The sequence below is a fragment of the Cyclopterus lumpus genome, chromosome 8 (assembly GCF_009769545.1).
Source record: "Cyclopterus lumpus isolate fCycLum1 chromosome 8, fCycLum1.pri, whole genome shotgun sequence".
NCBI lineage: Eukaryota > Metazoa > Chordata > Actinopteri > Perciformes > Cyclopteridae > Cyclopterus > Cyclopterus lumpus.
In genome coordinates this window covers 18161470-18189420 of record NC_046973.1, presented here as the reverse complement: position 1 = coordinate 18189420, position 27951 = coordinate 18161470, and the positions used below count along the sequence as shown (strand labels likewise).

Below are 27951 nucleotides of genomic sequence, written 5' to 3'. Positions count from 1 at the left end.
TTAATTATTAAATAAATACGTTCAACCTCGCATAGAGTGGGTATCCCCCACAACAACACAATTGAAATAGGATACATGTTACAATATTGAGCTTAGGACAGAAAGGTGTTGCATCATGTCAAACTCTGTTACAGGGTATATTCCCATTTATTTAACATGTTGCAAGACTAAGTATTTGTAGGTTTAGGGAATACTTGAGTGTGAAGCTATGGAGTTACTGATGTGTGGTTGGATGAGGCTGAAGGACCAGACTTCAACATGCAGTACATATGGCTACTAGATAAAACACTAACTAATAGTCCCTCTTTTTTTTTTTAATACAATGAAAAACTAATCTCACTTTTCATGTTTGAAACTCTGTACAACACTGCCACACTTTTGCAAACACACAAAAGTTGTTACGGTATGTGCCTTATATGAAACCTCAGATATGTGTTTCATTTTGTTATGCTTTTCTTGGAGAGGAGCTCAAAACAATTGTGAAATCACTGTAGTGATTGTGTGTCATGCAAAGCTGAGTCACCGGAGGTGACTGTCATGTTATGTAACAAAATCTTATCAGTGTAGTAATATATTGGTGTTACAGCTATTTACAATTTCAGATCTCACTTTTTTTTGTTTTTTTTTGTTGTAACTCAAATTAAATATTTAAAAACATGTCTTTGTTTGTTTCATGTCATTCATGGTTTTGTAGTGTAGTGCAATTCACGACAATCATCTCTTGCAAAAGAAAAAAAAAGTATCAAGCTGGAGCAGCACTTAATTTATTTCCTCGGATAAATTTAATACATACAATGTTTGTCAATACGTCTCCGGTGTGAATTAGTCCACTGACACGGATATCCTCGTGGGCAGGATTTTCAGCGGGTGCTCTTTGCAGGCAGAGCAAAAGTAGGGAAAGGCTCTCGGTGTGACGACATCTGTGAAGGCGTAGAGAGCCGTTCTCTCTCTAGGGTCGTAAAAGGTCACCTTCCCTCGGTCCATGTCTAAAACTACTCTGATCACTTCTGGCGTCTTAGTCATGTTCAGAGGCTCCCACGGTGCTGTGCAGGCCTTGTGCTCTCTGTTGCGAAACCGTACCGTCCAGAATCCCTCTGCCGGTGTCAGTACGTGCTTGCCCTTCCTGTTGATGGAGTCGCTGGCTACTCCCACCACCCAGTAGGTGTTGTCCTTTACCTCCACATCCCAGCTGTGGCGTCCAGAGGTGTAGCCCTCAGCAGCCAGCATCTCGGCGCTTATGTCAAAGCGCTCCGGGTTGTCTGGCAGCTTGAAAATCTGGGTAGAGTTCTGCACGACGGTGAGGTTCTCCGAGAGGATGAAGCAGCTAGCTGCTGTATTTGGATCCAGAATCACAGGATCTTGAGAAGGGGAAAAAAACAAGGTGGAAGTTACGAATGTGTCGGGGGAGGAGAACTGGTTGAAACATGGCTAGTTATTATTTGAGGAACTCACTGTATTTAATTATGCTCTTCATCTTCTCCCACACTTTATATTTCAGACAGCCCAAGTGATTGGCCACATCGATCAGAGCACCAGCAGCCATTTGTGGATCAATAGAAGTTCGCCAAGTTCTGAAAAGATACTTAATCAGTTAGTTGCTGAGAATTGTGTCTATAAATCTATATTATCCTAAAATGGTCTTGGCTGGATCCAAGAAGTTGAGTTAACACGTACCTCCTTATTGTTTCCTTGTAATTCTGAAAACAAAATGTAGGAGAGCAACTTAAAACCACTTCAGGTTACAATTTTCTATTCAAACGGTCTGAAGCAACGTTCTTGTATCTACCTTAAGAAATGGGATATCTTGAGATTTCATCTCCTGTTCCACTAATCTGATGGTGTTTGAGAGCGACGCAATTTCGTTGTCCATCTCCTCAAACCTCTGGTTAACCATTAGATTCTTCTGATCCTCTTCGGCCTTTAAAGCTGAAAGTCTGGCAGCCTCCTGCTCCTTCAGGAAAAGGTGAAGGGCTTCAAATTCGTCTCTGATCTGTGTTTCGGTATGTTTAGCCTGGTTCTGGAGAGAGACGGGATTGATGGGTAATCATTGCCTCCGCATCTTGGCCCTCTAGTACGTTGAAAGTAACATTATGTACTGATGGAACTTGACAGTACCTTGACATGTTCTGCCATTTCCTCACAGGCCATTTTCGACTTCTTGTACAGTTGCAACTTCTCTTTTAAAGGCAGCAGCGCATTCTTCAGTTCCTCCTAAAAAGTCAGTGACAGGGGATCAACACAAAACAAGGTCGGTCAGTCTGGCCGACGGCCCAGCTGCTGCACCCTAATGTGGAGCTTTCAGCTGCCACATAACCTTCCATGGCATCATTAAATGCAAAGCTGCACAATGCATCAAGTTAAAAGGGGCAAATCCAAAGAAAAGGATCCAATGTCTAATGTAACATTAGAAAATCCACCTCATGCAACTTTGGATCAAGACAGGGAAACGATATATATTTTTTCTGTTATCGGGAGGGCATGAGTAGAATGAATGAAGTGTCACCGAAACCTTGTGGGAATCGAGTTGCAGTCCTCTGGATGCCAAGTGGCAACGGCAAACCAGAAATATACATCTATTATTAGAATGTGAACGAAGTCTGCCAAATACCTCCACATTCATGAACATATCGGGCTCAGAGAAGTAGTATTAAAATAGAACAAAATAAAAATAGATGTAAAAAAATTCCCAAGTAAATAAAAAATACTTCATCCATGTGGTGAGTAATGGATATCCATTGAGATTTCCTTTGCAAAATAATAAGTTACGCTAATCAATTTAGATTGTCAAATTAAGTCATTAATTGTGCCGGGTCAGCCACAATAGTGTGGGTATTGTTATATTGTTGACTTTAGATACTATAAAGACAGACGTCAAATGAAGCATCCAAATAACTCAACGGGTATTTCAATAGATGTTTCATCATTATTGATTCCAGCTGCTATCTTCAGTAGTAAAACAGAGGAAGAAAGCGGATGCTGAAGATATGCAGAATGTGCCAGATATATGAAATACTGGGGTGACCAGCCCTGTAACTTTACCTTACCTTACAGTCATGAGCACCTTCCCGAATGGGATAGAGCCTGTGGCCAGTGTGTGCAGCTGCCTTTCCACATAAACCACAGATGGGCTCCAAGTCCTCCAAGCAGAACAATGTTAGCTTTTCCCCGTGCTCCTGACAAGCCTCTGGGTCATTCTTGCGCATGTCCATCTCGAAGGATTCACAGGACTTCTCCAGCACAGTGCTCACCACGATGTGATCCATGGAGGAACGGCGCCAGCACAGAGGACAGCTGTGTGAATCGCCACCCTCCTTGTGTCTCCCAGCTGTCTTTTAGACGGGCTTTGCAGAATCTGTGTCTGCAAGTGAGAGCACCACTGGCTGACTGAGAATATGTCTACAAATTAGACAGGAAAGGTCATCCCTCGAGATGAGCACCGTCTGGTGACCATTTGTCTTCACAGCGCTTCGATGAGACGGCAGGATTCGAGGCTCCTCCCATGTGTCTCTGGAAAGGTTACCTCATCTCGACCTCAGAAACAAGTGTCGATACCTTCAGCTCCTAAAAGCACATCCCGTGTTATGCCGTGTTGCGTTGAGCATGCACATCCCGCCTTCTCGAATAAACACCTCCAAAGGGAAAGAAATGAATTGGCTTAACATTTAGGGGACTGTATCCGGGCAGATCAGAGCAAAGAGTCCACTGACTAACCCATTGTTGACAGAAGAGTGTGGTGTGCTATGATCACATAAGTTATTATAAGTCTGTTAAAATAACCTTTCACAGTGTAATGGAAGAGTTTACGGAGAAATAACGTCCAAAAGAAGACTCGGCGAGGATATAAATAGACGGAAGTAACCGATTTGGACTGAAGTTATGTAAAGAAATGTCCTCCTGCTGACCATTGGAATCTTTTCACAGCCAAGTTTAGCTCCAAGCAAAAGCTGTTTAAGAATTGAAACAGGGCTGTTTCGAGGGCAAATAGAGGGTATTTCAGAACAAGATGTTCACACAATAGCATTGTCTAATTTGTTAATTTCAAAAGAATGTAACAGTAAATTGACCTTGTGTGAGCTGTAATCCAGTATTTTGTTGTGGGTATTAGTTTACGAGAATGAGCGCTGCAGTGCCAAAAATAGGGTAAGAGTGTGTTTATAGAGATAGAAGGGGAACACTGCTAATAAAACACGCTGTGTAGACCAGTGCTGCTTCAACTCTTTCATTTAATACACTGTATAGTAGCTTTTAAATCTCACTCACACTATGTTAGGATTCACACGCAACTTTAAACCATGCTGGTAGGACAGTTATTATATTAATATTTTACTGCATCTGTAGCAAGCATAGAGCAAAGTCCCCTATTCTCTTTTATTTTTCAGATTCCTTTCCTCGTCACTGATTGGCCCTTGTTTTCACCATTTGCCACTCATTTAGCTGATTAAGTTCACCTGATCACTTCTTTTTTTAATTTTTATAATTCACTCTCTCGCACTCTTTTTCGCCTTTGCATGGGCGTGGAAGTTTTGGAAAGAGGAGTTTATTACTCTTCAGGACTTGTCCAATGTCCATTGTTGTTAACTAATAATTTTATTTATCCTTATTTCTTTAAGTTCTGAGAGTAATTTGACTTACGTCAAGCTCTAATCTTGCATGTGTGTGTGTTTCAGATACACCAGCCCTTGTGTGTCTTCTGCTTGCAAAATGTTTTGTAGGAAATGGATTTGCATTCTGATCCAATGCCCAAAATGATGGTGAGCTTTTCATTTTGAACCTCCTGATTGACACGTGCATTAGCTACTTGAGGCTGCCAGAGTGGTAGCGGCTTTGCATTTTGGTCACTGGAAAGACATTTCTTCTCATTTAAAGTCATTTTATGGGTTTAAATATTTCATAACAATTTCCATAATGCACTTTTAAAAAAATATATATATATTTGAAAAGCCGTTCTGGCCAAAGTAGATGAATTAGTAGCTGTTTTAATTTGGTAAAATGTTTCAGCTTTGATCTTTAAATCTAGTTATTTGTTGAATGGGTTATTAAACTGAAAATAGTTTCTAACTAATTTAATTGGGAAAAGACAGATGGCTTATTTTTTTGTTTGAGTTTACACATCAGTGAATGTGCATGCCGAACTTTCATACAGAGGCAAACACAGAAATAATGAGGCTGACAGTCATTTTAGTGCACAGTTCACTGAGCCGATGGGAAGTAGCAGGGGGTCCTTGGTTGTGAAACAAGTTTTCTGTGACATGTTTTTCTTTGCATCGTTTTTCTAAACTCCCATATGACTCGGAATAATCAGTGTACTCTAATGATTATTATTCATGTTTAAGTATTTCATAGTGAACGCTTTTTAAAAAAAAATAGACAAATATTTTTTTTCAGCTTACCTTATGATCTTTAAATGCCTCCTTTTATGGGATGCTCTCTGTGATTCATAGGCCTGTTGTGTGGCACATAGAGCAGACGGGCGACATGATTTGCGTGGAAGTCCAGGGCTCTCTTTAAAGCAGAGGGGACGCTCTTTAATACCATGCTGTATCCAGAAGTGTTCTTAAGCTCTGGTCACAAGTGATGAAGCAGAGGACCACTGAAGCCAGGGAGGTTTCCCCACACACGGCACGTGTCAACCCCCATCTGTGGAACTGAATGCAGCACTGATGGGGCTCTCTGCAGTAAAACCTATATTCCTGAAAGTACAGTGTGCACCATTGGTGTTCAACTGCCCCGCTGCTGGAGGGAGAGAGACCCGGCTCCTCTCGTTTCATCATAAACAATCAACATGCAAATTAAAGGCATGCAGGCTTTCACCACAATCATGCTTCTAAAACTATGCAGGAACGTTTTATTTATATTTTAACATTTTAGTTTTAACCTATGCTGTGTCCTTAAGGGAAACGGTGATTTGCATTTCTGGGGGCAAGTTTAAAAATACAATTCCTTTTTTAATTTAAATCTCTACACTTTCAAATTTTGCATGGCCTATTTTATGGTTTGAAAAAAAAAAAAAAAAAAAAAAGCATTTAAACTGTCATATTCTAAAGCAGATCCTCTTAAATGCGATTCATTGTGAATGTTATTTTTCTTTCACTCAGACGTCTTAGGTTCACGATCACAGTAGAAAGCTATAGGCAAAGTTAACAGAGTTCGTTTACACAATTTAAAGTAAAAATTGATTTAATAATGACCTTTTTGGAGCCGGATGTATAATAAGTCTTACGCAAAATATTGACGAGACCTTTTTCAAAAAGCTGCAGGATGTAACACCGATAGGAAAAAGGCCATTAGTGGTACCACTAATGTGTTAGTTACTTTCTTCTGTCCTTACACGTGGTTAACCACTACTTCTAATGACGAGGTTTGTATATGGATGAGGGAAAAAAAAAATCTTTAATCACATGGTGTACTTTATTGATTTTTACACAGCAATAACAGTGTACATCTATTCAAGACAAACTGTACAAGGAAAAATACATATTTTCTGAATAATAATAATAATAAAGAAATTGAATTGAAAGCCGAAGATGTGCAAGGTGATATTTCTGATCGTCTAACAAAGAAATGAGACGCAACAACATGGTCCTACTCAGAATCAATGCAAGTTTACGGTACACGTGGCCGACGAGATTAAGGCAACGCTGAATTTGTTGTCCACTTATTCTCGCTCTATTCACACTGCTTATGATGCATCGTGAAAATACTGTGGTCCACATGGACATTAAATGACAGTATGCTATTTACCCTGAAAATGTGTCAGATTCACTTTAAAGCACTGTGAACATTTAACTGGAAGCAGTCTCAGCTGCTGACCGGACATGATGGAAACTCAGGATATGGCCATATTATCACCCCCACCAGTTCTGATGTATCAGATTGTACATTCCACTCAACATCTTCACAGAAAGTAATAGCTATTCATTAGCGTGTGTACAGTCTGCAGAGTAATACATGTGTTTTCAAATGTTTTATCTCCCTGCATCTTACATAACATTCTCAATTTACAAACATCAATGCTTTTTGACAATGTATATCCAGTGCTCTTATAAGACAGTTTTTAATCATGTTTAATACTTTTTTGGCTTAACTTAATCTTTTCCAGGTCAACTCTATATACACAACAACAACAGCAACCACTCTCGCTGTCCTCGAGGACCAGAGGTAACTATGGTAACAGTAACTTCACATCAGCTTCCTGTCGGGGTGATCAGAGGCACGTCCAGAGCGCTGGTGTCGGACCTCCAGGTGTTTGCTCTGAACACGGTCAAAATGCTGGAGCAGCTCATTGTAATCCACCTGAGAGTGAGAGGCACGTTTGGAGACTTGTTGTTTCGAGTCCATGTACTTGGACTCGTCCACAGTCCTCATGAGCTCCGGGTTGGGGACACACCGCAGGCGGTGGGAGAGCAGCTGGAAGGCCTGGCTCTGTGGCAGCAGCATCAGCAGGCCATACAGTGCCTTTATCAGGTAGGGGTTGTTCTCCACGTCGAGGAGCTGCAGGCGCAGGTAGGTGAAAATGGGGCTTTCGATGAGCTGTACCAGCTTGTCGACCTCCATCAGGAAGTCTACCGTCACCTCCAGGTCGCCGAACTTCTGGATGAGATCGTAGGCGTGTTTGTAGTTCTGCGTGAGGAAACAGAGCGACACGGTGGCCACGGGGTTGTGGCACCAGGATCGATACAGGCAGCAAAACAGAGCACAGCTCTCCTGAGTGCGCAGGTCTTTCAGCTGGTTGCGTAACTGGAAGAGCTCAGCCGAGGTGAGAAGGATGGTGTTGAGCGTCTGAACCATGGTGGAGGCAAATTTGAGGTCCTCTTCCTTCAGCAAGATGTCAGCCATGGAGTGGAAGATATTCTCTGCGTGAAGCAACAGACAGAGCTGCCGGATGATGAAAGCTCCTCTGTTTTCCAGAAGCTTCCTCTCCAGACTGAAGCGTTTCAGCAGGTTGATCATGAACTTGTAAAAATAGGAGTTCATACTGGGAGTGGACGGGGACGAGTCCACTGTTTTGGAGGCCGTGCTGGGCTGTCCTGTCTTGGCGCCGTCTGGGACCTTGAGCTCCAGTTTGTTGTCGGTGCTGTCGCAGGAGCCGACTTGGTCCGTTTGGCCAGCAGGAGACGATGCGATCTCGGCCAACACCTCCAGATCTTTCAGTATCACCTCATCCGACTCATCCGACAGTGTTTTCAGCAGCATGGGGAACAAGCCGTCCGTGTGGCGGAACATTTTGCGCGGCGTCTTGATGTAGAGATGGTAGAGCCATTTGAGCACCGCTATGCGGGTCATCATGCCAGTTGAGGAGTCGTGGAGGTGCCGGTCCAACACCTGAACAATGCCGTCCAGGTCCAGAGTTACCTGAGGCCTGTCGGCACTGGCTGGAGTGAAAAAGCTGATATTACTGAAACCAACCGATTCTTGTGATGCATTCAGCATGTCATTGCTGTCTGCCTCCGTCTTAGGCTGGCCGTCTTCCCTGGACGGCGACCCTGTACTTCCACTTTTTTCCTCATCCTCTTCCTCATCATCCTCGGGAGTCACCAGCTTCATCAGACTGTGATTACAGGCACTGGCTGCTTCCTTGGTGTTCTTCTTCCGGTCATCGTAGGAAAGGCAGGGCAGCACTGCAGTTAGGATGCCAGAGGAATAGGGGAGAACAACTCGGCCTGCCAGCTGGATAAACTCTCTCATCCAGGTCATAGCCGTCAGCTGGATCAGGTCATTTGTGAGCTTTGTTTCATCTGCAACCTGGCAGTGGATGACCAGGATGTTGGACATCTCAGCAAATTTCACACTGGAGGGGGTCTTCTTAATCTCCTTCAGAAACTCTCCAAGCACCACCTCGCAGGTTCGACGGATCTCCTTGCTGTTGTCTCCCAGGATCTGGAAGAGCCCATCCAGGATCTCAGGGAGGTAGTCCAACAGGTTGATGTCTGGCACAGACTCCAGAACGTGGATCCAGGAAATAATAAACTGCCGAGCATATTGATTATTGGAGTAGATTCTCTCCCTGAGCAGAGGGACAAACGCCACCAGGTCAAACTTATTACTTTCGGTCACAATGTCTTTCAGCAGTCTGTCCAGGAGTTCAGATCCGCTTTTCACATTGGGGTCTGGGTCTGCTGCAAGCTTGCTGAGGCCATCAAATAGCAGGTTGAAGTGGGGCAGCACAGCCCCCCTGGCCACCTTGACTATATTATAGAGGGCCTCGCAGGCATAGTAGCGCAAACGGCTGTCTGAATCATTAAAGCACGTGAGCACAGGCTCAATAAGCTCCTTCAGATACAGACCGGAGTCCTTGCCGAGGGCGATGGAGCAAGCTGCCAGTCCAATGAGACCCCCCTTCCGGCTGTGGGGGTGCTGGGACAGCGCAAACTCCGAGGCCAGGATCTGGATAACGTGTCTGATTTGAGTGGAGTTGTTCTGAGCCACGAACTCCCGCACCAGTTTCTCTATCTCTAGCGCCGCGACTTTCCTCTTCTCGTACAGCTTATCATTCAGAGCCCGGACGATGTTGGGCGTCAGGGGAGAAAAGTCCTTTTCCGAGTTCATGTTGGGAGTCGCGGTCGCACCCGGATCCCGATCTCCTGGAAATCTGCGTTTAAATCGCGAGGAAAGCAGTCCGCATTCACGATCCTTTAGTGGGGGAAACACATCAGTTTCGCTGGAGAACCAGGAAGCCTCGTAATAGCGAGCAGCTGACCGGCTGCATCCGCCGGAAACGCGTCACGGGCGCGACTTTTATTTAGGTCCCCCCCCCCCAACTGGCTTCGTGAATCGTGTCCATCGCGAGTTCCGCATCTGTTGAAGACAGTGCTCGTGCAGCAGCAGCAGCAGCAGCGATGGCGAGCCCCCGCTCTTTGCACGCGCAGCTGTCCGTCGTCATGGAGACGATGGCCAGGTGCGCCCGGAGACGGGGACACTCATGGTACTTGTGTTTTCACGGTGACGATAGCAGAGGATTTGAAAAGTTGTCTGCATTGTTTGTGGGTTTACTAATGTGTCTCTGTTTTTTTATTTAATTTAATTTTTTTTTTTTTATCGTTCGACCTCTCCCCAGTGTCTGTGTCGCCCTCCATAGGGGGGATATTTGGAAAAGATTGGTGTATGGATCTGTGGAAAGACAGAGACTCACCACCACAGTCCTCTGAGGAGGTTAGATGATTGTTTACAGAACTATAATGATTACAATATTCCATCATGCAGTATAGCAGGTTTAAATGTGAAGTATGCACTCTTCAGAATACATGAATACATATCTATGTTCTTAATATTGCAATAAACTCTTCTATTGCACATTGAAAACAAGGAATGAGGGAGTGTATAAATCCAGTTTTAAGTTATAAATGTAGTAATGTAATATTAATATGCTATGACACATGTCACATCGAGGGTTTCATTCAACAATGTTTATTATCACGTTTTTTGACCACTCAATATATCAAAAGTGGAGAAATCCTACAACTTTGATCGATGTCTAATAGTTACCAAAAATGGCCATCACAATATCCCAAAGCCCAACATGTTTTCAAATTGCAGGTATTGTCCAACCACCTGTCCAAAATCCAAAGATAACTAATTTTCAATGAATTAATGAAATAATCAATTATCAAAATTGCTGCCCATTCATTTTCCACCTATCGTCTACTCGACTAATTATTTCAGCTCCAGTCTGGTACAGCATTGCTCCCATAGAAAATGTTGCTGTGTTTATTGGGATTGTAACATTTGTACTTTAAAAAAAATATTTAGCAGTCTGCGGTGACGCTGCTCAACCATATCACTGTGACTCAGATCAAAGAGGAGAAGGGTTATGTGGAGGATTCTGCCAGCAGCTGCCAGCAGGAAACACTTAGTACAGAAGGTAAGGGCGTGAAGGAGGGATGGCGTGAGGAAATCGGTTACGCAGTGTTTGACTTTGGTTGTTTTTATGCAACAGAACGTGACGAAAGCACGGCGGAGGAACCAGTGCCTTCAGCACTCATACCGTTCCAATTGAAGAGGAGGAGGAGGAGGAGGAAGAGGAAGAAGAAGAACAGGAGGAACAGGAGGAACAGGAACAATTTGTGGAAGAAAGTCAACAAAAGCCAACAATGCATGCTGAAGGTGGGCCCAGACACAACAAACGCAACACATTACCTGCCAACAACTCTGAAGACAGCACCGCTCCGGATTCCCTTGATGACTTTAATACGCTTCATGTTGAAACCGCCAGACACCCAAACAAAGACAAATTCTCGTGTGAAATGTGCGGCATGACATTCTTCCACAAGGGCACTCTTACGCACCACATGAAGTGCCACAAGTCCAACTTTTGCAACATTTGCAAGCGGCAGTTCCCTCAAAGGTACAAGTTTAACTCGCACGCCTGCTTGTCTCGAGTTTCCTCTCAGAGAGTCAGTAAGTCGTGTCGGCTGTGCGGGAAGACCTTTGCAAACTCGTCAGCTCTGAGGATTCACGCTGTTGTCCACACAGGAGAGAAACCACACCGGTGCAGCTTATGTGGGAAAGGGTTCACCCAGAAAGGCAATCTGAAATGTCACCTCCGCATCCACAGCGGAGAGAAACCGTTCCGCTGTGTTAAATGTGGGAAGACATTCACACAAAAGGTCAACCTCAACCATCATTTAATGGCACACAGAAATAGTAACAGCCCATAAGCAAGGAGACATATTGTCAAGACGGTAGCTGTATTTATCTGAATGCATCATGTGCCACTTCTCACATTAGTCTCTAAGGGCAGTTCATTTTAAGACTTCAGCACGGTTGTGAAGTCTAGTTTTAGTTTGCTGTCCTTACAATAAAACACATGAATGTTTTTCTGATTAAACTTTTATTTGATAGAAGTCAACTTTTTTTTTTTAAGTATTCTTTTTTTTTCAAATTTGAAACTTGAAGAACCAGTTTTTACAGTCTTTACATATTCAACAATGCACATGTGACGGGGCTCTGTGAAGTGCATGCAGCTTTGAGTGAAAGGTAGGTAGGTGGGTGGGTGGGGGCTCAAGATTAATTTCTTGGGTAGCGATAATCCACTTAGTGGGTCTGAGTCTACTCGGGGGAACCATAGGACAGGCAAAATAGGTGATTAGTATGACAGTTCAGTACAGAATAAAATATAATTCAAACGCTTATGCTTAACATTTAGAAAATAAACCAATGGAATTTGGCTTGAATGTACATTGACAACACAACGTATCTTTCTACAATTGTGATGCACTCATACGAATACATTTATTTAAAACAGTAACACCATTTAAACCAGAACCACTCATTTTGAATTCCATGAAACCGACACTTCAAACGGTTGTGTGTATCAAAAAGATAAGACGTTCCCACTTTCTTTACTCGAAATCGGAAGGAATGAGGCATGACGTGTGACACGTGGAGAGACTGGGCAACGGAGCCAGTTGTTTTACTTCTACATTGTTGTGAAGAGGTAGTTTTGAAGGTTTTTGCTACATGTGTGCAAACAATGGAGCACTTGTAAGTATTTTGGCACTATTTGACCCAGGCCTTTTGGTGGCATGAAAACACTGAGGTATAATATGTTACCCCAACCATATGACAACATGCAATGTATAAAATGTAAGTATTTATGTCATAGTTTGGATGAGTATCTCACATTAAATGTCAGCAGCAGATAGCTCATCTGATCCATGACACTTAATAACATAATTATGTATTACTGACTTCACATACTCATTGAGGGCATGACAAATGTAACAATAAGCCAAACCCCGCTAATTCAAATGGTACACTAGAGGACAGATATTCTCTGTCACCCTTGTTTGGCTGCTGCAGCATTTCTCTTCACACTAAAGCTAAAAACACACATCAAACTAGATTTTGCAGCAGCAGCACCATTAACCATAACTGTCTTTGATATAAATAGTAGTATTTCAAATCCACATCGAGCTCCTTTGAGCAATACAGCGTGCACTCGAAGTAGCAGTTATGATCGGTTTCTTCACACGAATAAATATTGATAAATGTAGTATTAATACTGACCGCATGGTTCGATCAGTCAGTTGAAACACTGGTGGTGATTTAAACCGTACTTGTACGCATAACATTTCCCACAATCCACACAGCTGTAAGGCTTTTCCCCCGTGTGCGTTCGAAGATGTATGTTCAGAGAGCTTTTCTGGGAAAAACTTTTGCCACAGTCTGGACAGCTGTACGGCTTCTCTCCGGAGTGCACGCGCTGGTGCAGTTTCAGGTACGTTTTCTGAGCGAACCGCTTCCCGCAAACCGAGCAGCTGAACGGCTTCTCGCCGGAGTGTCGCCTGATGTGCACTTTTAAACTGCTCAGATAGTTGAATATCTTCCCACAGAATAAGCACTCAAACCGCTTTGTCGGCTTCATGGGTTTTGGCTGAATGTTGACATCTTTGGTGGCATTCACCCGGATGCTGTCTGTATAGTCGGAGTATTCGGCGGCGGCCGAGGGAAGATGCGCGTCGTCAACCAGAGTGTTCATTGTTGCAACGTCGATCAACTTGTCCATAATTGTCGGCTGTGTGCGTTGTTGTGTTTGACTGTCAGCCGTCATGGGGAAGCCGTTTAATTCCCCGGAATGAAGCTGCAGCTCGTCAACAGATCTATGAAGCATGCTGTCCTCGTCAAAAATCCCAACAACTGTCAAACAACAATAAAAGGCAGTTAAATCACAGAAACTATCGGGGTTGCAATGATTTAATCTTGGTTGTTTTTAAATCCAAACTTACCTTTTCTATTATCTGTGAGCCCCATGTGTTGGCCAATGGGATGATCGTCATAAATCTCCTCCTTGACAAAGATGAGGTCAGGTTCGCTCTCCATTAAGTCTATCGCCTGCCAACAAGACATGTGACAAATGATCCGTCAGATTGCATTGGGGGACAGAATTCAAAACCAGTTGCTCCATGACTCACTGACCTGGGCCCCCATGCTCGTCATAGCAGGAGGCTCCACTGCCTCCTTCCTTTGGGGGGGCAGCTTATCGTCTCTCCACAGATCCATGCACCAGTCCTTTCCAAACACTCCATCGATGGCTGGAGCAGACTGTTGCGGTTCTGGAAGAAGAAGCAGATGTGAAATTGGGGCCTCCTAAAAAAAAAAATATGGCTTATCGAAGTTTAGCCTTTAGATTAAATGTGAAGAGCTGACGATGCGAATCTGCACTTCTGGACATGGAAGCTAACTAGCCCGCTATGACACATATTACGTTATGCAGTGACAGCCAGACTGTCTGTCTGTCTGTCTGTCGGTCCTGATTTCGGACCATTCTGACCTGCGGAGTGTCGGCGGTTAACACTGTTGACATGAGCAGAATAAGTCTGCGCCTCCCTCGCGGCTCTCAGCTGGACCTCCAGTATGTAGCACCTCCTCTTCAGCGCCTCGTTCTCCGTTTTGTGGAGAGATATCTCGGTGTGAAGGACGGAGGAGCATTCGTCGGCGAGGTTGCCTATTTCCACCAAAGCCGCCTTCGTTAGCTTATCCAGGACGGCGGCTAACTGCGCCCGAAAACTTCGGTTTGTGGTGTCGCACATCATCTCGAAAGGGAGGCTGGGTGTGTCGAAATGTGAGCGATATTGTCAACGTAGCAACCGTGCTCCTTAATCGAATATGCGATATGGCCAGAGACCGTTCGGTTTTGCTGCGCCGCAAGGGATTGTGGGAAGACTGTGTGGTCGAGTAACAACGTTTACGAAGGGCACCTGAACGCAGCACAGAATGAAAGGCTATTTTTTGACTTCACTGTGAATTAAGGCTATATGGATATTTTAAGTCGTGTTATTTATATTGAGCATGTTTAATAATAAATTATGTTCCCTTTTTTGCCCCCCCCCCCCCCCCCCCCGCTGAAGTGTCTTTACCATTGATAGTATATTAATCTTCACTGCCCTCAGTGGATACAGGGAGGAACTTCAAAGTATATTAGTTAAATTTCTTGGTAACACACAATTACTACTGTACAGCATTACACATATCGACATGTACAACTCATTGTTAGTGTGATTATTATACATTTTGACTAAACCCAATTCTCATAATTGTATCAATAGAGCTTTTTAAATCAGTTTTGTAGTTTTGTGTTCACTGCTCCCCAGTGGTCACATTGAGGAACTGCAACGCCTATTACTTTCACCTCTCAATTGCAGTTTAATGGTTATTGATCAATATGTACACATTATTATATTTAACACCATTGTGTTATTCAAGCGACAAGTTGCAAGTGCCCGTAACAAGACACAAATGAAGTAAGGCCAGTCTAAAGACAGATCCCAAGTTGTAAACACTGATTTAAAGTTGCCATCTTTATCACACAATGCCTGTGGCTGGGATTTACTCATACTCCCTAATGAATAAATGTTGTGGATTTCTCAATCCTCAAGAAGGATGTTGGGTGTTGTTTGTCGACACATTTTCTGCACTCTAGATTACTGCAACTTTGGCTTTTTTCTAGGCATCAACAGCTATCAGTAAAACAAGATCGATTGATTAGTGCCGTTGCCTGGGTCAGTTCAGTGGTGTTTTTATACTGTAACCTGCGTTTATTATTTATACTGTAGCACAATAACAAGGGGGTTGGCTGAAACTGATCTGCTGCTTAACCTTTATTTACCAGAATCTAACACATATAGACACAGATTTCATCGCATTTAAACAGTAAAAGCAGGTGATACACAAAATCTGGAGGAAAGACTTTATTATGTACAAAATATATCAATCAATCAGCAGTAGAAGCTACATTTGACTGTTTTAGGTGTTCCCATTTATGAATGTCCCACTATATGTAGGTACACTAGGTTCACTACCATACATCACTACCATAGGATCTAGATGTACAGCGAGGTGTTTTTTCAGATTGCAGTTCTTGGTAAAGCCCTTGCCACATTTGACACAAACAAAAGGTTTTTCCCCGGTGTGTGTACGCTGATGCATATCAAGGGTGCATTTTTGAATAAAGCCCTTTCCACAAATAGGACAGCGGTAGGGCTTCTCCCCAGTGTGTGTGCGCTGGTGTGTGTACAAATGTCCTTTTTGAGCGTATCTCTTTCCACACAACGTGCACCTGAATGGTTTCTCTCCTGTGTGACTCCTCTGGTGTATTTCAAGCTGGCTAAAGCATCTGAAGCTCTTTCCGCACTGCAAGCACCCGAACCTCTTCGCAGCAGAGTTCCTCAAGTTGTGAAGCTTCATATTCCTGAGCACACTTAAGCTTTGGGAGGCAACATTTTGAGCCAGGCTTTTCCCAGCCACTTGGTTTGTGTGTGTAGGTGTAAGCTGTGGATTCCACTGTATTTCCCTCCTCCCTGGTGCAGCGAGAGACGACTGGCTGCTCATGGTCACAAAGCGTTCAGTTGACATAGACTGCAGGCGCTCCGCGACAGGTTTGGGACACTGAATCACTTCTGAACTCTTCGGGGTGTCCGTTAATGCTTTCCTTCCTGTTGACAGCAAATGGACATATTAGAATGTTTCACATTATTGATCCTAATAATTACCCAGATGAAGGCCTGAATGCACGGGTCTCACAATAACGTTAACTACAAGTGTTCCTTTGCAATAGCAGTTTAACAACAACAAAAATCCACAAAAAAAGGGCCATTTTATTACACAAAAGGTTATTTTCCTGAATTGTATGAGTTTTATGCATTGCTGTGCCACCAAACTTTCATTTAATACTCACGGTGTTCACTTGTCCTGTGTTGTTCACAGTCACTGTTGTCCACCTCCAGTGGCTCTTCCTTTACCACGATGAGTTCTGGTTGCTCTTTCAGTGGGTTTGGGAGCTAGTCAGACAATATGAATCACACCTGTTACAAATGAAGGACACAGCACTAATATGGTGACATAATATGATCAGTGCTGGACTTACTTCAACTATGGCATGCTCTTCACCTTGAACATGATGCCATGTGCTCATCTCAGTGGAGGAACTCATGCTTTCCCATGGGCTTTCACTGAAATGCAATACACTCAAGGTTTAAATACTACAGGCAAGGGTGTTGCTGACGGCACGGTCCTGATGGAGATGTGTTTAACTCAAGGAAAACACACCTATAGGCTAAACACACAGCAATCAACACGCTTACCCTTTCACGGCATGTAGTCCCGTCCCGTCCGGCTCCAGTATCCCGTCCTCGGACGCGCCCCTCGCCCCTGAGCATGCCGCGTCCTGCCGCCTGCCCCCCTGAGCGATGTAAAGCAAGTTCTCCATCAGCTGTAGTTTCTCAGTGAGCGAGACGATTTCGTTGCGCCCGCGAGTTATCTCGATTTTAAGCATCTTCGACTCGATCTCGACCAGTTTGCTTATTTCCACCGCGGCTGTTTTGGATAACGCGTCCATGATGGAGACGAGCTGTGTCTGGAAGGAGAAGACAGTCGACATGTTTGTTTGTGTCCTTCTGGGCTAGGAGGCAGTCAAGTTGACGCAGCTCCTGTGGTCACTGTGAAATGTAGCTAGTTTTACGGCGTAACGCGAGAGAAGAGCTGTCTGTGCATGCCCATAAGATAGGCGAAAAACTCAAGTGGTTGAAACGGATACAGTACTGCCACCTAGCGGCGGGGAGGAAGCATAGCTAGCGTGTGGAAAAACTTAAATATCCATCCAGTAATATTCACACAGCTTCTGTATTGACTTTGGTGTTGTGTGAAATTCCACCGATCACACGAAGGGCTTGGTTTGTCGCACGTCTTTAATTTGTTCGTCGATAAACATAATTTCTAGTTTGTTGTAGTTACGTATTCGGGGGGACCACGCTGACCAGAATGCACTGCGGCCGAAACACAGACTATGATTGGCTGGTGAGAATTTGATTCAGGAAGTATTACGTTTGCCGACTTAAAATCCCTCTCATGACAATCCGCTGTTGATATTCCCACGAAGTAAGGAAACTCATTTTCTCTGAGAGCTGTAGGGAACAGTTTAAATGTCGAATTTGTTTAAGAAACAAGAATCGCTTCTCTTACATATTTCCGATATCAGCCAATACAATATCCTGCAGAAGCGACTGGGGGTTTGTAGCTTTATATCCAGTCTTCTCTTTGCACAGTCCTAGTCTAGTTACATTGCATTATCAAGCTAACATTAGTCCAAATATTATTAAAAGTAGGGCCTTGATAAACAAATCAAGTTTACGTGGATCATCGTTACAGACACATCATGAAGACTTGCAAAACTGTGTTGTAATTGACTTCCTCATGTGTTGCTCAAACCTTCTCTCTCTCTCTCTCTCTCTCTCTCTCTCTCTCTCTCTGTGTGTACAACCCAGTAACTCTTCAAGTCAAGATTGCTCTCTCATGGCTGGCAGAAGAGTCGTGGTCTTCCCCTCCCCCGCGGAGCTCGGTCCAGTGCTGGCCCAGCTGGTGACATCTCGGGCTGAGAAAGCCATCGTCTCTCATGGCAGGTTCACGCTGGGCCTCTCCGGAGGAAGCCTGGCGTCCATGCTCAGCAAAGAGCTGCTTGCTCTGCCAGATTTGGACTGCAGCAAGTGGGTGGTTGGTTTCTGTGACGAGCGACTGGTTTTCTTCGATGATCCAGAGAGCACCTTTGGACTGTACAAGGTATCTGTTTGTTTGCATGTGTCCTGGTTTCGTAAATGTCTTGTAATCTATTACTCTGAGGTCAAATATAACCTTTTGCTTCTTTTCCAGAGTCAGTTGTTTTCCAAGGTCAACATCCCTGACCGTGGGATCTTAACCATCGATTCCTCTCTGCCAGTCAACGAGTGTGCACTGGATTATACCCGTAAACTGAAGGAGGTGCAGACATCTTTGTTGTTCTGTGGTCAGCTCTGGCCCTAAAGTCACCCATAAATCTTCTTTTATATTTTAATATCTTGCTTCTTGTAAACACACAGGCCTTCCCAGCTGACGACTTCCCAGTGTTTGACCTGTTACTGCTAGGCATGGGGCCTGATGGGCACACCTGTTCCCTCTTCCCAGATCACCCTCTCCTAGAGGTGAGGGCCTTACTTTAGTGAGTCTGACAGACATACAGGCAACATGTGTCATGTCTGCCTTTCTGTCTGTCAAAGTCTTTTCTTGAGTGACCCCTTCTCTGTTTCTCAGACTTGAGAAAAGTAGGTTTATTAAACCAATGCGAGATCATAGTTTTGTTTGGAATACATTTATCATATTTAATAAATGAATGAACAGTGATATACAGTGTAACTGTAATTTTAAGAATGTCTATCAATGTGCCACTGGTTATTAAAATCCAAGGTTCTAGGCATTCTGCAAATGTTTCTGTAATTCATACCCCTCACTTTTTTTTCTTCATGCAGTAGCACTGGGAAACATTATTTTTATTTTATTCTGGCAGCCTTGCTAAGTAAGGTCTGGAGGCATTTGGGGATTTGCTAGTCTAGAAGAACAATGTGTGTATTTTTTCTTCTTTTTAAGACGCGTGTAAGGATGGATGATAGGTTTTGATGTAAACACCACTTTGACCTTGTGGTCTGCAATGTTATGTCTCGTTACACGTCTGTGTGGCATTCAGCCGCACTATAGTCTTGGTTTGTGGTTCTCACTTTGGCACTTTTTTGGCAACCGTATACATTGCACATGATAGATGATAGGGTTTGGGTGAACCCCATATACAGGAAACAAAGAAGATCGTGGCCCCCATCAGCGACTCTCCCAAAGCACCGCCGCAGCGCGTAACTATGACCTTTCCAGTGGTGAACTCTGCACGCTGTGTGGCTTTTGTATCAACAGGAGGAAGCAAAGCACCCATTTTGAAGGTAAAATGTAGTCTTGTCATTTCAGACAAGGGCATGTTTAGACACAAAACCCATGGAATATGAGAGAAAGAAAAATTACATTATCACAGAAATTCACACGAAATGTAATGTTTTATTTTATGACTTAAAATGGCCCTGGACTAGTAAAAAAATAAATAAACAAAAAGTAGAAATATGGTTGCACTACTGTGTTATGTAACAATGCTGTTGTATTGTAACACAGTGGCCATTTTCTTACAGGAAGTGCTGGAGGGTAGAGAGGGTTCGGCACTTCCAGCTGCCCGTGTCGTCCCGACCAACGGCGAGCTGTTCTGGCTTGTTGATGACCCCGCAGCTGCCTCCTTAACCATCCAGGTAGAGAGGCTCGGCTCAGGGGCCAAACTCTAGAGCTTTCCACCTGCCAAATGAAGGCAGGAAGTCAACACTGGTGTCAAAGACCTGATTGAAGAAATTGGATAATGGTGCAGAACATTCCTACTTTCACATGAAAGTGTAATTGGTTTATGTAAACAAGATCGTGAGATAGGGAGCTGAACAAAAATAGAAGAAACGTGTTGTAATTTCCAGCATAAGATTTAGCACTTATTGGACAATGGTTAGCGTGCATGTGTGTGTCAGGTGAGGTTTAGCAAAGTTTTGCTTAGTAAAGTTTTGCTTATTGTTAGTTCAGTTGGATATTTGACGTTTACCGGACAGAATAATGTACAATATGTGCAGTTTGACTTTAGAAGCCAGTCATCCAGACACGTACACAATGTGATGCGTGATGAGGGAATTTGAAACATACTCTGGCAGACATCTTGCTCATCTTCTTTTTTTTTTTTTTATATACCGGTACATGTATTCATAAAACACAAAACAGTCCACTAATCTGACAGTTATTATATCAATACACTGTAAAAGTCTTTGTTCTGATTCTCACCCTTTTTATAAAATATCCAATAAAGCTGTGACGCTGAAAATCAACACTCATCTGGAACTTGGGTGCATTTGTATTTATTTAATTTTTTTGGGGTGCAATTTCGAAAAATAAAATGTTCACTGAACGTTTTTTGCCATTTTTTTTGTGTTCACTGTGCAGTTCTTGCTCTAGAGTCCATCCCCTTTAAGAGCACATCCCCACCCCTTTAAAAGCACAACTTTGCGGCGTTGTCACATCAGTAGCCGCTGCACAGATTTTTTTTTTTTTTTTAGTAAAGAGACAACTTTTCCACAGCAGCGTCTCGTCACGAGCCACCACTTTGTTTCGGTCGTATTTCTTTTAATTTATTGTCGCAATGCACGGGCTCGCCTGCCTCCCCGCCGCCCTGCTTGCCTTGCTGCTGTCCGGCTGCGCTCCTGCTCGGGCATACTTTGCGGAGGAGCGCTGGAGCCCCGAGTCTCCGCTCCTCGCTCCCCGGGTCCTCCTCGCGCTCATCTGCAGAAACTCCGAGCACTCTCTGCCGTATTTCCTCGGTACTATCGAGCGCCTCAACTACCCCAAGGAGCGTATGGCTTTGTGGTAAGTTGATATACATGGACGCGTTTTGTTTCACCGCAAGCTAGTCGCCAGCTAATATGTAAAGTTTAACGTCTATTGTTGCCAGATGAAGATTTAAACAAAAAACAAAAATAAAGTTTTTTTCCTTCTGAAAATGTGAAGTAAAAACGGTGCATTCCTGAGCGTGTAGTTCTGAGTCAAAATGGGGTGGACCTGCAGGGCATGACGGGGTACTAATGGAAACAATGTTGGGCTGCGGGTTAATTACTAGTGTTGAATCTCCAAAGGAAGGACAACAACTGTGTGTGTGTGTGTGTGTGTGTGTGTGTGTGTGATTTGCTAGTGGATTGATTGACTTTAAAACAACCTTTTCGGGAGCCGGTTGGACAGAAGTGAGCACATCTGGCCGCTCTGCTCAGAGGGGCCATGCATTGATCTGTATACGTGGATGGGGAGGGGACTGATCTGGCCGCGAGGGGAGCCGTATGATTTCACACAAATCCTAACAAAGTTCCTTATTGTCGTGCCCATACTGTACACACACACACACACACACATACACACACGCAACCGCACACGCAACCGCAACCGCACACGTGCGCGCGCACATGCACCCCTTTAGGAAACCTCTACTTTTCATGTCAGTGAGCAGATGCATTTCACAGCCCACAGATCTCTATCTTGTTAGGCTTGAGCTCCTCCCAGCAAGAACTGTAACAAAAAATGTAACTAATGACTAACTTAAAACTGCATTGAGTTGTTGCCCTCTTTAAAAGTATGAAATGGGACAATTTGCATATTTAGCTGTGTGCAGGGTAGGACATGGCAACCTTGAATATTCACTCTTAAGTGTTGATTAAGGAGACTAAAACTTATTTGTGTCTTGCTTGGCCCACTTGATGTGTTTCTGTCCACCATTTTCCAGATCTAAAACAGCTGCACGCTATCTGTCATTGGTGACAAACTTCGCATTCGCAGACAATTTTCTTGCGGGGACTGCGAAAGGATTTTATAGACCTTTAGGCATCTGCCTACCATGCTCAGGCAGAGTTGAGGGAAGCGAAAGGGAGGTGTTTCTCACATAATGACAACATGCTCCAACAGCCCACCCGTGCGTATACCCTTGAGCTCAGAGCATTTTGCATGACTGCCTGGAGGGCTCTGAGAGGTATGCTCCTCAATCATTCCCCCCCCCCCCCCCCCCCCCCCCTCCTACTCCCATGTGAGTGGAGTAGATGGATTGCTTTGTTGTTTGGTGGTCATAGAACTTTAATGTAAATATGGTTGAGGTAAGGGCAGGTTGGTCAACATTAAGCTACATCTGTAAAATGCAAACAGCTGTAAGATGTTGTAAACACCTACGCACCGTATGCTTTTTGCAGCTGCTTGTATACGCCAAAGCCTCAGGATGCCATTTAGATATTTGGTGTCTGGAATTAGCCCTGCATTTCGGCAGACTAGATGTCACTTGTAGTATGTAGTATGTTAAGACCAATAAACGTACATGCTTTTAACAAATGTTAATTTTAGGTAAACATGAGGCGGAAGAGTCGGTGTAATTCAAAGTTTGAGAATTTGGGCGGATGGACGCCAGGAGTGAGGGATGAAATGGTTTAGGAAGGAGCTGCTGTGTTCTTACATATTCATGTGAAACCTGTCCACAGAACCCAGCTTGGCTGTCGTCCCTCTTGAGCATATCACAAACTCTCCTGCACTACAGCAAAGACTGTCGACCTAAAGAAAGGAAGGCAGTGGATGTTGTTTTCCAGCTTTATTTCTCTCTCTTGATCAAGAGATTTGGGCATATGTAATGACTTTAACATTTACATTAACATTGATTTCATTCCTCTGCAGAATTAGATCAAGCATGCAAGTTGTCTAACTTGTAGACGGTTGTCTCGCGCATGTCTTCCGCCAGTTCAAATTCCATTTCCTTCTGTTTTAAGCTGTTGCAGACAGTTTAATTTCTGTAAGGCTGTTTATGTAGTATGGTTTCCTTATTATAATTGCCTAAAGTGTGGTATGCTACCCTGAATTATGTAACCCTGATGTACAGCCAGTGTCTTCGTTTTGTGATGTTGGTATCATTAACACTCGTGTCAGTTCCCACAGCTGCAGACAATGAGCTCACACATAGTGAACACTGGGCTTTTGTTATATGAAACATTGTATTGTCTCTCAAGTCTTGTCTCAATGTGGATCCAGTCAGGCAATATGTCACATTCATTCAATGTCACTGGCTTCACATGTTGATAATGTTCAAGCCCACTGATGTTACAATTCCTACTTTTCCAGAAGCATAAAAAGTGAGTGCACAGTGTTTCAATGTTTTTTTTCTTCTAAAGAAACGACATGAAGGTTTAAATCGTTCTAATCATTAACACTTGTTCTTTATTGACAGGGTAGCAACTGATCATAACAAGGACAACACCACAGACATGCTGCGTGACTGGCTTGTCAAGATGCAGAGCCTCTACCATTATGTGGAGTGGAGGCCAAAAGAAGAACCCGAGTTGGTTACTTACTTGAGCTTTTTTTTCCGTGAAATTTTGTGTTGCTAAAAGGGCTCACGGAGCCGATTTTTAAAATCAGTCTGATTAGTATCCAAATATCTCTTGTAGACATTATCAGAATGAAGATGGTCCGAAGCAATGGGGAGACCTCCGTTATGAGCACGTTATGAAGCTACGGCAAGTAGCACTGGAGTCAGCTCGTGAGATGTGGGCGGACTACTTTATGGTAGGTCAGCTAAACTGCTCTTTACTGGCACAAAAGAAAGCACAATGATACTGATAGATTCATTGTAAGCATTGAGCCAATGTTTATCCTCCAAATCTTTATTGTTCAATAATAGCCAGCAGAGGATAAGTACAGAGTCAAGTCAAAAGCAGGTTATGGTTAAAGTGTATCTGGTCTGGTTCATTTGGATCCTTTCACTGACACAAAGCGTGACTCAACTCCAATTTGAAATGTTTAAAATGCAGTATTTGTATTCCACAGCCTACGTTATCGAGTTTCAGTGGGGTATAATTTTGAAGCAAATTACATCCAGAATTACTGGGTTTGTTTTTACCATCTCAGTTTTAGTCTTCTATTTTAACCCTCACGACCTGCTCGGCATCTCTTTTGAAGACACTTCAAAAACACTTCTTTGACTGTCCACAAACCCATTTTACAGTGTGTCTCCGTCTCCTTGCGTAGTTGGCGGACTGCGATAACCTCCTCACCAACCCCAATGTGCTCTGGAAGCTCATGAACGAGAACAAGACCATCATCGCACCGATGCTTGAATCCCGTGCAGCCTATTCAAACTTCTGGTGTGGGATGACCTCCCAGGTATTGTGTTGATGATTGAGTGAGTGCACATGCTGGTTTTCCAAGTTGATTATTGAATGCTCTTAAATCCTTTTGGCTTCTTCAGGGTTACTATAAGCGCACTCCTGCCTACATACCCATAAGAAAGCAGTTGCGCAAGGGCTGTTTTGCAGTTCCCATGGTCCACTCTACTTTCTTGATAGACCTTAGGAAAGAGGCGTCCAGGCAGCTGGCCTTCCACCCGCCGCACTCAGAATACAGCTGGGCTTTCGATGACATCATTGTGTTTGCATTCTCCGCTCGGATGGCAGGTATTTTACAAATCGACACATTTTCTCTTTTAACATTTACAACCTACATTTTGTGACATTTGCATCCTCTGCTCTCCACAGATGTTCAAATGTTTGTATGTAATAAAGAGACATATGGTTACTTCCCTGTGCCACTGAGATCCCACAATACTTTGCAAGATGAAGCTGACAGCTTCTTGCACTCCTTGCTCGAGGTTAATGGTGAGTAGCTTGCATTCAGACTTGAGGGCGTTACTTATGCGTCTGACTCCCCTTTTTCCACGAGCATGACGTCTGTATTCTACTTCCTGCTTGTTCATCTAATGAAAACTATCAGCATGGGTTTCTATATATCATTTACACCATTTGTGCATCCATCTTCCCTCTCACTGTGTAGTTCGAAATTCCCCAGTGATGCCTTCCAAATACATACGTGTACCTAGAAAACAACCTGACAAACTGGGCTTTGACGAGGTGAGTATCGAGCGATGTGAAGATGGAGTCTGCAAAAATGGTCTTCTTTCCACGTGTGTGCTGAAAGCCTCTGCCGCTGTTAGAAATCTGTAATCGAAATTAAATTGACTGGCTCAACTGTTGCCTGTGTGCAGGTGTTCATGATAAACCTGCAGAGGCGGACCGACCGCCGAGAACGTATGATGAGCGCATTGGACAAGCAGGGGATTACTTGTAAGGTCATTGCAGCTGTTGATGGAAAGTAAGTTCGCTCTGTTTAATCATTATTTATATTATATATTATATATATATTATATTTAGTATTTGGTCATCTTGCATATCTGCCCTATTTCTTTTACCATTTGTTCTTTCGCTCCAATTCAGAGCAACGAATATCAGTGAAATTCATACTATGGGCATCCACATGCTCCCTGGATATAATGACCCCTATCATGGTCGCCCGCTGACAAAGGGAGAGCTGGGATGCTTCCTTTCTCACTATAATATCTGGAAAGAGGTGAACCCCAGACGCCAAGCCTTTTGAATGTTTGCGAACCACACAGATGCGTGAGTGTTTGATACATCTGTGTCTGGCCTTTTAGATTGTGGAGAGACGCCTGGAGACCTCCCTCGTGATTGAAGACGACCTGCGCTTCGAGATCTTCTTCAAACGACGCTTGAAGAACTTGATGATGGAGGTGGAGGACGAAGGATTGGACTGGGATCTCATGTGAGTTTGTGCTTACAAGTCCCTTGATTTGTAAAGTTTGCAATTGCTTCTCACTCCACCGTTCGATTTCCTTCTCCCAGATACATTGGTCGGAAGAGAATGCAAGTGGATCACCCCGAGAAAGCTGTGCCTAATATACACAACTTAGTGGAAGCAGACTATTCCTATTGGACGCTAGGCTATATGATGTCATTACAAGGTGCAGAGAAGCTTTTGAAAGCAGAACCACTTAAGAGGATTTTGCCAGTAGACGAGTTTCTTCCGATCATGTTCAATAAACACCCTGTGTAAGTGTACCCCACCCAGCGCCAGTACACACTCATAACACAAACTTCTGCTCGGGAGTGTTTTTTCTTTGTTATTCTTGACATTACCCTCTCATCCACAGGTCTGATTATATGGAACAGTTTAAAACCAGGGACCTGAAGGCATTTTCAGCCGAGCCTCTTCTTGTGTATCCGACTCACTACACGGGCGACACGGGCTACATCAGCGACACTGAGACCTCCACAGTGTGGGACAACGACAAGATCCGTACGGACTGGGACCGAGCACGCTCAGGAAAAACTGGGGAGCAGGCTGAGATCAGCACTGAGGCCCAGAACTCGGATGTGCTCCAGTCGCCTTTGGATAGTACGGCGCGGGACGAGCTATGAGAGGAACTGAATGAGCCTCTCAATGTTTTTTTGTTTTTTTAACAAACCACCATGTTTCAACTTCTATACTTTTTGATTTGGCATCACAGCAGGGATGTGACATCAGAGTTTGTAGGAGGATTTAATTCATCCAGATGTGACGAGTTAAAAAGGGGGAACAGGTGTGTCTTTATGTTATCCGTGTTTAGTTTTTACTTTTTAAAGGCACTAGACTTGCCATTTGGAGTGGCATTTGCAGTACCCAACTTCTGTCTGTCATACAGAAATTAACCTTTTAGCAAAGAATGCAATTGGATGTAACATTTCAGTCATCAAGCAGTTAACTTTGTCCTAATTTGAGTTTATACTGTGAAATGCTTATTTTTTTATTTTTTCTCTCTAAATATTTCAAGATGACAAACGAAATCAAGACTTTTGCAGACATTTAATGTCTTCAATCAAAACGGAATCATTCTAAATGTGTTGTGGTCCAAGAGGAGAAACATCTGCATGTCTTTTGCTTTGATCTTTAGTATTTTTTTTTTTCTACACTTTATATAGCTGTGTTTTAAATAATCATAAGCCAACACTTAAGATGCTTGCAGTAGAGCTTTACCAAAGCACAGTTGCACTCAACTCAGAATCACAGATTTACAGACGGCTGAAGAGTACACACCAACGCTGTTCATTATTTCTGTGTCCCTTGCTTCCATAATAATGCCGCCAACCCGTTGTTGACGTGGTTACAGACGGGACAAACCATTGTACACGCCTCACACTTGGTGGCTTGGGAGTGACATGGTTATAAATGCCCTCGAAAAAGAACCCACCCAACCACATCCAAGCACACATTAGTCTCCACCTCTTACTTCTTTTTAGTTAAACCTCAATCTGAGCAAATTGGGTGAGTGAAAAGCCCCTGCAAAAGAATATAAACAACATAAAGTCTGTATCGAGTTACATTTTACAGATAACGTATTTATTCTGTTGTGGTTTTGCCTCCCATGGCTTTACACTTTATGGAATCTCCCAGGAAGTTGATTTTTGTAGTATTAACGGGAGTTGTTCACCCTTTCTTGCACGAAAAATGATTGCCAACAAAAAATAAAACGTTTTATTTAAAAAAAAAAAAAAAAAGAAGTTGAATTTGTGATTACTGTGACATTGCATATTATCGCGCTGTTGTAACCAAATGTTCCCTGTTCACGTTGATGCAACACAATAGTATGAACAGACACGATTGTAGGGCCCAATTCACTTATAACGTTGTTCTTTAGAATACATTTGTCACCGATAATGTCGATGTATTACTGTGACA

General features: G+C 43.4%; 6 protein-coding genes across 7 annotated transcripts in view; 3 read left to right on the top strand and 3 right to left on the bottom strand.

The window, feature by feature from the left end:
- The window catches only part of slc27a1a (solute carrier family 27 member 1a), an 8658-nt gene extending 8001 nt beyond the window's left edge, over positions 1-657 (top strand). The window contains exon 13 of the mRNA XM_034539580.1: positions 1-657. This exon is cut by the window's left edge and continues 389 nt beyond it. The gene's annotated coding sequence lies outside the window, so the exon portion shown is untranslated.
- Positions 658-822: 165 nt separating this feature from the next.
- Positions 823-3525, bottom strand: trim35-13 (tripartite motif containing 35-13). Its single transcript, XM_034539074.1, is given in 9 exon segments — positions 823-1358; positions 1453-1571; positions 1675-1697; positions 1787-2017; positions 2116-2211; positions 3045-3320; positions 3322-3369; positions 3372-3465; positions 3521-3525. Coding segments are annotated over 9 exon segments (1428 nt in total).
- A 2862-nt stretch (positions 3526-6387) lies between these two features.
- vac14 (vac14 homolog (S. cerevisiae)) lies at positions 6388-9888 on the bottom strand. The gene has a single exon (XM_034539578.1). It carries the CDS (start codon positions 9544-9546, stop codon positions 7180-7182), a length of 2367 nt encoding a protein of 788 aa, XP_034395469.1. The 5' UTR covers positions 9547-9888; the 3' UTR covers positions 6388-7179.
- A 1107-nt stretch (positions 9889-10995) lies between these two features.
- LOC117734805 (zinc finger protein 77) lies at positions 10996-17518 on the bottom strand. The gene is made up of 8 exons (XM_034539073.1): positions 17079-17518; positions 16862-16946; positions 16673-16775; positions 15745-16430; positions 14270-14570; positions 13915-14051; positions 13725-13830; positions 10996-13635 (listed from the first exon to the last, which is right to left on the bottom strand). Exons 1-8 carry the CDS (start codon positions 17372-17374, stop codon positions 13022-13024), a joined length of 2328 nt encoding a protein of 775 aa, XP_034394964.1. The 5' UTR covers positions 17375-17518; the 3' UTR covers positions 10996-13021.
- Positions 17519-17796: 278 nt separating this feature from the next.
- On the top strand, positions 17797-20702 carry pgls (6-phosphogluconolactonase). Of its 2 annotated transcripts, none has more exons than XM_034539593.1 (6): positions 17797-17871; positions 18258-18549; positions 18640-18747; positions 18846-18947; positions 19590-19730; positions 19971-20702. In XM_034539593.1, the coding sequence occupies exons 2-6, from the start codon at positions 18286-18288 to the stop codon at positions 20115-20117; spliced, it is 762 nt and encodes a 253-aa protein (XP_034395484.1). In that variant the 5' UTR covers positions 17797-17871; positions 18258-18285; the 3' UTR covers positions 20118-20702. The 2 variants fall into 2 exon arrangements, with proteins under 2 accessions (XP_034395484.1, XP_034395485.1); XM_034539594.1 differs by lacking the exon at positions 17797-17871 and adding an exon at positions 17878-18002.
- Positions 20703-20867: 165 nt separating this feature from the next.
- On the top strand, positions 20868-27753 carry colgalt1a (collagen beta(1-O)galactosyltransferase 1a). Its single transcript, XM_034539581.1, has 12 exons — positions 20868-21231; positions 23612-23722; positions 23832-23949; positions 24412-24546; positions 24632-24836; positions 24918-25037; positions 25213-25289; positions 25424-25530; positions 25653-25785; positions 25871-25998; positions 26079-26285; positions 26387-27753. Exons 1-12 carry the CDS (start codon positions 21008-21010, stop codon positions 26652-26654), a joined length of 1833 nt encoding a protein of 610 aa, XP_034395472.1. The 5' UTR covers positions 20868-21007; the 3' UTR covers positions 26655-27753.
- The last annotated feature ends 198 nt before the right edge of the window (positions 27754-27951 follow it).